The sequence below is a fragment of the Ruditapes philippinarum genome, unplaced genomic scaffold (assembly GCF_026571515.1).
Source record: "Ruditapes philippinarum isolate M1 unplaced genomic scaffold, ASM2657151v2 ctg22815_1_1_1_1, whole genome shotgun sequence".
In the NCBI taxonomy this organism is placed as follows: Eukaryota; Metazoa; Mollusca; class Bivalvia; order Venerida; family Veneridae; genus Ruditapes; species Ruditapes philippinarum.
In genome coordinates, this window is record NW_026863456.1 from 1 (window position 1) to 11,527 (window position 11,527).

An 11,527-nucleotide genomic window follows, 5' to 3' on the forward strand; every position below is an offset into this window, starting at 1 on the left:
GCAAAGCCACTAAATGTCACTAAATGTCAAGGAAAACGTGATCATTACTGTAATATCATATATAATAGTCTTTTAATCAAGATAAAGATGTGTGAAGGTTTAGAAGGTGTTTCGTTCCTTATGACTATGAAACTAATGCAAGTTTCTGAAAAGACCATTATTCAAAAATTGTTCTGTCTTCATTTTAATTAATTACATTTTGCTCATTTTTATCTTACCTGCAAATGCCTTTGAATTTCTATCAGTTTGTAGAAATGTTGTTAATTGTATAAACTTACATATTGTCTGATGCTAGTTAATTAATTAGTACATCAAATGCAATAAAATCCCTAAAGAAGTTTGATGCATACATATCCCAATTAATTGTCATTTAATCCGCTAATAAACACATCAAAGTAACTGACCACCGTTAATTACTTTAATTAACCGCATCACTTCAAACATTCCATTTCACAGTTTGTGATTTTAAAGTGTGTCAAATTACACGATCACCGCTAATTAGTAAACAATCGATAGGGAGATTAAATTTTCCTGCAGGGTAAACATTCTCGATTTACAATGAATTTCACACCTTTGGATATTTCCGGATTTTGGAGGTAAAATTGCATTGATTTGACTCTAATTTTTACGAAAATATTGTCCGGAATTCAGAATTTAGAAGTTCCGGAATTCAGAAGTATTATGTTAATAGAAAATAGAAGGGAAAAAATCGGAACCGAAATTTTTTTCGGATTTTAGAAGTTTCCGGATTTCAGAAGTTCCGGAATTTACACTGTAGTATGATTTGATTGTGTGCTATATATTTGATAAAGTCTTCTTTGTTTGGAAAATATACTTATACATGTATAACAGTCAAAAATAGCCTGGATAAGTGAGATCAGGTGTTACATTTCATTGACAATTATTACATTATTATAACAGTAATGTACTTTGATAAAATTGTCCATGTAATTATAGTTGGACAATTTTATCAAAGTACATCAGTGTAATAATAATGTAATAATTGTCAATGAAAATATAATATTAAATGTTTACTTTTGATCAATAATAATTTAATAATAAATGTTGAAAAATTGATGACTTGCATTTTGAAATTGTATACAGATTCATTCCAGTTTTAAATGGAATTTGTACATGACTTGCATTTTGAAATTTTATACAGATTCATTCCAGTTTTAAATGTAAGTTACTGACTTGACTTGTCTAATGGAAGTTAATGACTTGACTTGTCTAGTCTGTCTTTTCAAACATTGGTGTACCTTTCTGCAGCCTCCATTTGTTTCTGATATCTGTCTTAAAGTATTACTGACAAAACAGTGATAAAGACAGCATGAAATTAATGTGTGATTAATCAACTATTCTATAGGATAACTATGACGATGACCAAGTTGACCCCTATCATGGTAAACAGGAAGAACAGCAGGCCCCTGATGACTTTGACCTTCCAGATGACCTTAACCTTGATGATGACAATGATGATGGTGGTAAAGATGATGAAAAGGAAATGGAAGAAAAAGGTATGAGTTAAACAAAATGTCTCTGATTCATAATGCTACAATTATGATTTATGGCCTGCACCTGACATTATGACCTTTATAGAGTTGGTATGGCCATAACACGAAAGATTTCTGTGTTGTACAGGAAATGATTAGCCCTTACCCTGCTGAAACTCATAGTTAACTATACAACAATCTATAAAACATTGACTCTTTCAGTAATTACTCTAAGCTTAACCATATCAGATTTTTCTATTTGAACTTATTTTGCTTTAAATTTTAAATTGTCATTTTGAGGTTTAGTTGATATTAGCTTCAAAATACTAATAACAAGCTGTTGATGGTGTAGAGTCTGATCAGACTTGACAGATTCCATCCAGGCCAGGCTGTATACTAGTAGCATTATCAAGGCATAGTTTGCACTACCATTCTTTAGTTAAGAGTCTATTCATGAATTCGAAAACCTAGCTAAAGGCCGTTTTCCGGTACTTTCTGTACACAGCTCTGGGGAATTCACCTGTAGGGTGTGTAGTAACAGTCTGTATGTTTTTGGCATTTTAAAACAATGATTTCTTTGTAAGAAAATAATTTAATATCACTGTATGAATAATTCAATGCAAAAAATAAAAGTAAATACATAAGTTAATGCAGAAAATATCTCTATTTCTTATTGCAGATGCAACAACGACTGTTTTAATTTTACAGATTTTTATTATAAATAACTTTTTTTGAAAAAATCTGTGATAGATAGTTATGGAACATTGATAATTTTCAAACATGTCAAGTATTTCCATCATAAACTGTAAAATAATGATAGAAAAATGGAAATTTAATAGTGTTATGTACTTCATTGGGTGTATTTTCCCAGAGCTAAATCCGTAACGTACCAGAAAACGGTGTTAAGCTAGGTTTTCAAAAAGGTCAATATTGAAGGATAATTTTGATACAGGTCAAGAGAAGGAGGACGACACTGCTCTACCCCCAGAAGATACTCCTGACAATGCTGAAGATGAACAGAAAGTAGAAACTGAGGATAAACATGAACAAGAGGTAAAATTATGTTCTTCTATTAAAACAGACCTTTAACAAATCCTTTTATGAAGACTACTGCTCAACATTTTATAGGGTAGTTTCAGTTATTTATAAGTATTACTGGACTGAACGTTACATTGATTTTCATTGGGTATTTGTGATGTTTAAATTATCTATATACACATCTATAGCAAATTTATATATTTTTTTTTGTTTTGAAACAACTGAAAGCAGTTGTGTAGTATTACAAATTCTCTGTAACTTTTGACATGTGAGTCGGCCATGTGTAAAAGGTTGTTTGACAATATGTATTGGGTTTTATTTCTGGCTCGTGTAAATTCATGAAATTGTATCTTATTTTGTGAAAATATAATCCTTATTTCACCTAACCAAAAAAAAATCCTGTTAATATAAGCTTATAACAGTTAACTATACTAGGCCATATAATCTGTCAAAAATATTTTAAAGATATATTATGCTCAAATTTGATATTTGAAAATATTGAAATTGCTACACTGTCTCCTTGTAAACATAAAATCAACATGTTTCGATTTTCACACAAAGTAGATATGTTTAAAACTTTACACACTATAGGAGGCCACAATATGAATGTAATTATAGTGTCATTAAGGAAACTGGCAGTTGTTTTTAAGAAAGGACCAACTTTACTTTACCTGTAATAGGGAATGCAGCTTCCTTTACATAGTTTATACATTCTAAGATTCACATATTCTGTAAGAATTTCATAGATTTCATGAAATTTGTTTTACTCAAAGATGAGCACAGTATATGTTTAACTATAAGAATATATGTATAAATGTTTGTATAGACTGGAGAAGATGGTGAAGATAAAGGAGAGGAAACAAACGAGGAGGAGAAGACTAATGATGGTACTGATACAGCTGATAATGACGAGAGACAAGAACAAGATGGTGAAGATGATCCCGGATTTACACCTCAAGTCAGTAAATAGGATTTGATATGATATGAAATAAATTTGCCTATTACATTCTTTTATATTTCTTTTAAAGCTGCATGCCTCCAGATAAGCCAAAATATTTCAAGAAAATTAAATTTGAGAAAAATGTACTTAGATTTTGGGAAAGTGAAAAGATTAAAGATTCAAGTAAAAATTTACATGTAAATTGGGATTAAATAATTTTATCAATTTCTATTTTTGCATAAATGTGTTTTTATCTTACATTACATAAAGGATGAGTCAGCAGTTGATGCAGAAGAGAATGAGAAACAAAATGAAGCGGACGACAAAACACCATCAGTGGAGCATTATGGGAAAACTTCCCATGATGCCACAGAGAATGTAGAGCAGAGTGAAACAGCAAAGGATACTGCTGGCGAGACGCCAGAAAATGAGCAACAAGAGGTTACTATTGATTGGAAATTTTGTTTCGTATTCTTCTCATTGATATCAAACATAAGAATGAAGTGGAGTGGTGGCATTAGTTTCCTGCCATTAGTTTCCTGCCTGTCAAAGCAAGGGTTGTTGGTTTGAGTTGAACAAGATTTACCCCAGTGATGTTCCATTTAATACAAGGACGGGTCATTCAATGAAAGAGATACAAATTTTGATTCACAAACTGGCATCACACTCAATTTTGAATGTTTACACTTAACATTTGAATCATTCTCAGCTTAATTAATCTATTAGAATTTGTTAATATATTACAAAGTTGAAGTAAAACATTGTTTAATGAGTCAGTAAGCTTGATAACCAGTATTACCTAACATAAGCCCATTTTAGTTCAATATCGTATATGAAATCTAAAAAAGGAAACAAGTTTTACATTATTGTTTCTATTTATTTCTGTATATGCAGGTGGATGGTTCAGGTCAAGCAAGTGCAGACCAAGTTGAAGGTCATCAAGGTCAAAAGTCAACCAGAGTTGCAGACGCATCTTCTAGTGGGAAAAGAAAACAGGTATTTATAATAGCCAATCAGGTTGCCATGGTGTTTTTTAGCTCACCTGTCACAAAGTGACTGGGTGAGCTTTTGTGATCGTTTTTCGTCCGGCGTCCAGCCGTCGTCCGTCCGTAAACTTTTACTTTAAATGACATTTCCTCATAAACCACTAAGCCAATTTCATCCAAACTTCACAGGAATGTTCCTTTGGTGGTCACCTTTAAAAATTGTTCAAAGAATTTAATTCCATGCAGAACTCTGGTTGCCATGGCAACCGAAAGAAAAAGCTTTAAATATCTTCTTTTAAAAAACCCTAAGAGCTAGAGCTTAGATATTTGGCATGAAACATCTTCTAGTGAGTGTCTACCAAGTTTGTTCAAATAAAAGCCCTGGGGTCAAAATTGGCCCCGCCCCAGGGGGTCATTGATTTCCCCTATATGCATATAGTAAAAACTTAAAAAATCTTCTTTTAAAGAACCCAAAGAGCTAGAGCTAAGATATTTAGCATGAAACATCTTCTAATGAGTGTCTACCAAGTGTGTTCAAATAAAAGCCCTGGGGTCAAAATTAGCCCCGCCCCAGGGGGTCATTGATTTTCCCTATATGCAAATAGTAAAAACTTAAAAATCTTCTTTTAAAGAACTCAAAGAGCTAGAGCTAAGATATTAAGCATGAAACATGTTCTAATGGGTGTCTACCAAGTTTGTTCAAATAAAAGCCCTGGGGTCAAAATTGGCCCCGCCCCGGGGGTCATTGATTTTCCTTATATGTGTATAGCAAAAACTTAAAAATCTTCTTTGTAAAAACCCAAATAGCTAGAGTTTAGATATTAAGCTTGAAACATCTTCTAGTAAGTGTCTACAAAGTTTGTTCAAATAAAAGCCCTGGGGTCAAAACTGGCCCCGTCCCAGGGGTGTCATTGTTTTTAACTATATGTTTATAGTAAAAACCTAAAAAATCTTCTTTTAAAAAACCCAATGAGCTAGAGCTTAGATGTTTAGCATGAAACATCTTCTTATGGGTGTCCACCAAGTTTGTTCAAATAAAAGCCCTTGGGTTAAAATTGGCCCTGCCGGGGGGGGGGGGGGTGAGAGGGAAGAAGGGGTCGAGGAGATCATTGTTTTTTCATTATTTGTGTGTAGTAAAAACTTAACATCATGAAACATCTTCTTATGGGTGTCTTCCAAGTTTGTTCAAATAAAAGCCCTGGGGTTCAAACTGGCCCCACTTCAGGGGCCTATATACAGGTGAGCGACCTCAGGGCCATCATGGCCCTCTTGTTTAACACTTAATATGTTTAGCTATCCATATTTTGTCAACATGAAAAGTTATTATAGGAATATATAGCCATAATTCTGATTTAAGCAGATAAAATTATTTAGGTTATAGAGTTATGAAATCAACCAGACTATAAAACCAGACTTTTGCATTTAAAGACATTTTCGAAAGTTTTCATATAGACAAAATTAAAACTGTTCTATAGAATTTCTTTAAACTTGGCATGTTGTTAGAATATGATAACAAAAAACATTTTCCATTTCTATATTTTAATCTTAGAGAAAATAAAAATCTCTATATAAATATTGCAGCAGGAAAGACAGCCCGGGAAATCTGACAGTGAGAGGTCATTGGGGTCATCAGATCAGAAATACAAGAAACTAAAAACTACAGACTCTACCCTGGATAAACAGGAGGGAACAGAAGATAACCAGGTAAACTTTTACATTAAGACATTATCTAATTACAACCTGAAATTCTGAATTTCTGCTGGACCTTTTTGAAACTGAAAAAAAAAATCAATTTGGATAGCTTCTACAGATTTGAAGAAATTCAATGTCACATAAACTTTTAAGAGCACAACATTTTCAATTCAGAGTTAAATTTTCAAGAGCCCAAGAAATATTGTTTTTTAAATGACAGCTTTCTTATATACATTTGTAGATCTAAATCATAAAATGATGAATTTGTATTTAAAAAATGTTTTTGATTACACTATAAAGTTACACACATTTATCTGTGTACATTCAGGAGTCAGAAGAACAGAATAAATCTGACCTATATGAACATGTAAAAGACTCCAAGTCCCATCATGATGCGCAGACACTAGATGTCGCCACTGCTGAACAACAAGAGGAACAGGGGCAGATCACTCACGAAAATGAGGAAGATAACTCTGATGTTGATGGTGATGAGGAAATGGCAGAAGATGAAAAGGATACAGAGGTAGGCATTATAAAATATTCCCAAAGAAAGAAAATAACTCAATTTTAACAGTATGCCTTAACTTCATGTAAGTAGCAAGTATACATTTGATAATGTCATTTAACTCATTGACTGCTGTAAATGAAAGTTATTAGCTCACATCCTGGCAGTCTGGCCAGCCTCTATATTGTTGACTGATCAACTTTTAATTTTCATCTTGACTTCCCCAGAATTAATGATGGACTTATTGAATAATGGAAGTTAGACAAGGCTGTTTATGAAATTCAGCACTAAAGGGTTTTAATGGTTTATGCATGATTGCTTAATGGTACATGTATATTTTTTGATATAAGTGTTTTTATACATGTACATTCCTTCCCAAGACTATTAATGGATAAAAAATTAGTTTTAATTACATTAATTTTCATCTTTTGAAACACTGAAACTATTTTCACTTTTTTCCCCCAAAGGATACTGGAAGATTGGATGATCTGCTGTCTACTAAACTAAAGAAGAAATCCAGAACTGAAGCAGAAAGGGATGGAGAGGAATCTGAGGATAAATGTGAAGCAGACGGCGAAATTCATGAACTGCCAGGGGAGAGAATCTTGACTGATACTGTTGCCAGGGGAAGCGACTCTACAATACATACTGCTATGGAGCATCTGTATTTAGATAGTAATGTAAGTGAATCAGAAAAGAATTTGAAGATATAGATAGATATGTTAATGGTCTTCAGAAATTCAAATACCTAGTTAAGAATGTATAAAGTGTTGGATGTTTTTTCTTACTATTGCATTTATGTCATTGCGATCTATATTGAATTCCCACCAAGATTTTATGTTGCTTTCATTTAACACAGCTCATGTTTCAATTCAATTTGTGACTTATGTCAAAGTATACATATAAAATACAGCTATACATGTGAAATTAAAATCAACCACCATCGTTTGCAAACTAAATCCTATAGAAATAAATCATTATATTAAGTACTCACTGTAACTTACATTTTTGTTCTGGTGTAATATTAGTTTTTTGAAAATTGATACATTGTATAATGTGGGTTATATTTTTACAGATATTTGACCTTGAGAGTCTGAGGTCAGAGTTGGAGAACCAGCTCGGATCATGGACACAGTCTAACCTTCCAGCTGACACAGATGCTGTAAGTTTATTATCACATAACTCCTTAACTGATAGTTGTAATTATAACTTGCCTTTGTGACAAAATTTACAAAATGAAATAATTGAGTCACGGCATGACTAAACTAACATTATGCATTTGCATCCGCGCAATCTAATCAGGATCCATGCTGCTCGCTAACAAACCCTAATACAAGTAGAACAAGAGCTGTCGGTAGGACAGCAACGCTCGACTATTCTGAGTGCTTGATAGTAAAAAAAAATGCTTGATACAGTTACCTCCTCCTGTTTACAGGTTGTGGTAATGATAGTGAACAAGTGTGCAAAGTTTCAAAGCCATATGTCAATGAACTTTGAAAATATTTGAACTATTACAAAAACTTTAACATAAATTCTAAGTCGAAAAAGGGGCATAATTCTGTCAAAATGCTTGATAGAGTTACCTCCTCCTGTCTACAACTTGGGGTCATGATGGTGAACAAGTGTGCAAAGTTTCAAAGCCATATGTGAATGGACTTGGAAAATATTTAAGGTATTACAAAAACTTTAACATAAATTCTAAGTCAAAAAAGGGGCATAATTCTGTCAAAATGCTTGATAGAGTTACCTCCTCCTGTCTACAGGTTGGGGTCATGATGGTGAACAAGTGTGCAAAGTTTCAAAGCCATATGTCAATGGACTTTGAAAATATTTGAACTTTTACAAAAACTTTAACATAAGTGGTTACGCCGACGCCGACGCTCGGGTGACTGCAATAGCTCTACTTATTCTTATCGAATAGTCGAGCTAAAAACTGAAAGCAAACAACATGGATCTTGATCAGACTGAGACTGCGTAAGCGCAAACACATTATGTTGGTTTTGTCATGCCGCAACTCAATTATGTTTTCTTCATTATGTCCAGATCTAAGGTATTTTATAAAAGTTCTTTGTTTCACTTTCTTAAAAGCTTTTGGGGGAATTTAACAAATACAGTGACTGTGACTCAGTATACATGTATACTACAATGATATATCTTATCTTGCAAAACTTCATGTTAATCACATGTATATTGTTCAGGTGGTTTTTCTTTATGAACTTTCAGGAGAGTGCAGCCAGTGAGTTATGGCACAGATACGAGGCATTAACTTCCAGTCTGGCACAGGATCTATGTGAACAATTACGTCTAGTGCTAGAGCCTTCACAAGCCACCAAACTCAAGTTAGTTGACATTACAAATTCCTGAATGTATTGAAATGATTTTTCCTTCATACCTGATGCTAAAATGTTAGAAAGAAGTTCACTCTTTTTCAAATCAAATTGATTTAGTATTGAGTTTCTGTCACTTAACCAAAATGCTTGGGTCAGAAACACAATGTGTTGTAATGTAACAATAATTAAGAAATTGTTTCTAGAGAGAGTTGTTCAAAGAAACAACAAGCTTTTTGCATAATCAAGCTTAGAAAAACATTGCTTAACCCTCAAACTTCTGGAAGCCAGAGTCATTAGGCTTAGCTTTTGCCACCGGTATAGAGCCAGGCTAGCCTGCACTTCTATGCAGGCTGTGAACTGTTGATAAATTTTTTGTATTTTGATTTTAAAATACCTTAAACTTTGAATGGACTAGTCTTAGTTCAAAGAAGGGCAAATCCATTATATAAATTCAGCAGGTTAAAGGTTAAAACCTATATCACATAACTTATATATCACATAAACCGCAGCTTAGGAGTATAATAAAATCATTTAATAAAAACGATATTACACTAGTGTAATAACACTTTGACGTGACATCATTTGCGTTATATATTAACAATAGCGTTAATGCACTAATGTAAGCATTACACTGAAGGCACTTTAATACAAAATGGCTCTTTTTGACAGTTTACAGTTCTTATTTTAGAGTTATGATAAATAGAATATTATATTTGTATGGATTCAATATTTAATAAATTGAACTCATTGAGTAAAACAATATTATGTTCATCATTGAAAAATGACTCTTTTTGACAGTTTACCATTCTTATTTTAAACATGTGATAAATAGAATATTATATTTGTATATTAGAATATTATATTTGTATATTAAATTAATAATTAAATTTATTGAACTTGTTAAATAAAACAATATTATGCTTGCCAGAGGCTCGTTATTCAACTTGTTCAATATATTTAGTATTTAATCTAAACTCATTCAATATCCTCTATATATATCATATGTTGTATGTTACAGGGGAGATTATAGGACGGGGAAGAGATTAAACATGAGGAAGGTTATACCTTATATAGCCAGTCAGTTTAGGAAAGATAAAATCTGGCTACGGAGAACAAAGCCCAGCAAACGACAGTACCAGATTATGCTGGCTATAGATGATTCCTCTAGTATGGTGGATAATCATTCTAAACAGGTAAATTATCATGGCATATAGCAATCATATTTGTTTTGTTGGTTAAAGCTCAAATTTAACCCCAAACCCATACATGTGAACTTTTTTTGATGATCAAGTGGAAGATTTTTTTTCAAAAAGAGTGAGATTTTAGAATTTGCAATAAACAAAGATAAAAAAAATAGGGAGATTTCTTTAATTTATTAAAATGCCCTTTATTTTAAGAAAAATCTTTGAAAATATGGCTGCAGAAAGCGGGAGTCTCCCGCTTAAAGTTGGATAGTTCACATGTATGCAAACCTATTACAGAAAGGGATTATCTTGATTAGTCTTTGCCACCAGGCTATAGCCTGACCAGTGTGCACATCTCTGTATTCTGACAAGGATCTTAACTGTTGGATGAAGAACTTCAATTTTCTATCTTGTTATCCTTAAAAATGATAATGAGGCAGCTCCAAAATGGAAGCTGGACAAGTCCATTTAAGAAACTTAGGCGGTTAAGAGTATAAGTATTTCAGTCATACACCAGAAGCATCTAGTTTTGCAAATGTTTCTTGATTCTCTCCCAGTACTTAACTGTTAAAGAAAGGCAAAAGTTGACAGTGAATTAGGAGTAAAGAGTATTAAGTGGTTATACATACTTTACTTCAAAGTATTTGGAAGATACATGTTGTTGCTCATTTGTAGGAGCAAATGCTATGAAACATTGTCATAGGTTTAAGATACATGTAGAGTGTTTCACTGTGGGACCACAATAACACATGCAATAACCAATGCAGCATACAAACACCTGTAAATGTTATTAAAAAGTTTTTATTTTTTTATTATAGCAATATTTAAATAAAATAAGTTTTTATGGCAATAAAATTTTCTATTATTTAGATGGCCTTTGAATCCCTTGCACTAATATCAAATGCACTGACCTTACTAGAGTCTGGACAACTTTCAATATGCAGGTAAGATTTATTTATCATGTGCTTTTATTTGTCCCCACTTGTATGGCGGAGGGGGGCATATATATATTTGCCCAGGTCTGAACAGATTTGCCGCTGTCTGTCATGCTGTCAGTAGACTGACAAAACAGTTCAATGTGGGTGCATGTGTTTCTTGTTGACACATTTCTAGTTGATTTAATATTAAACCCCAGATATATAGAGCAAAATCTACAATATATACGTCTTTAAATGGAATTCATGAAGTTAAATTGTTATTAGAGTAAACTTATATCTCATTTCCACTTCTACAAGCTTTAATTGAATAATGAATGATTAATGATTTCTGTTTTTATCTCTTGCTAGAATTGGCAAACAATCATTTTCATTTTTGTAGCAATAATAAATTATTTATCCTCAATGATAATGGTAATTACTT

The 11,527-nt window shown here is 32.7% G+C and overlaps 1 protein-coding gene across 1 annotated transcript; it reads left to right on the forward strand.

The window, feature by feature from the left end:
• Nucleotides 1-1,366: 1,366 nt before the first annotated feature.
• Nucleotides 1,367-11,112, forward strand: LOC132722132 (midasin-like; the record flags this gene model as incomplete). Its single annotated transcript, XM_060706565.1, is given in 12 exon segments — nt 1,367-1,517; nt 2,446-2,546; nt 3,358-3,489; nt 3,742-3,912; nt 4,366-4,467; nt 6,039-6,161; nt 6,478-6,672; nt 7,122-7,334; nt 7,730-7,816; nt 8,878-8,993; nt 10,003-10,177; nt 11,039-11,112. Coding segments are annotated over 12 exon segments (1,640 nt in total), but the record flags the coding sequence as incomplete, so codon positions are not given.
• Nucleotides 11,113-11,527: the final 415 nt, after the last annotated feature.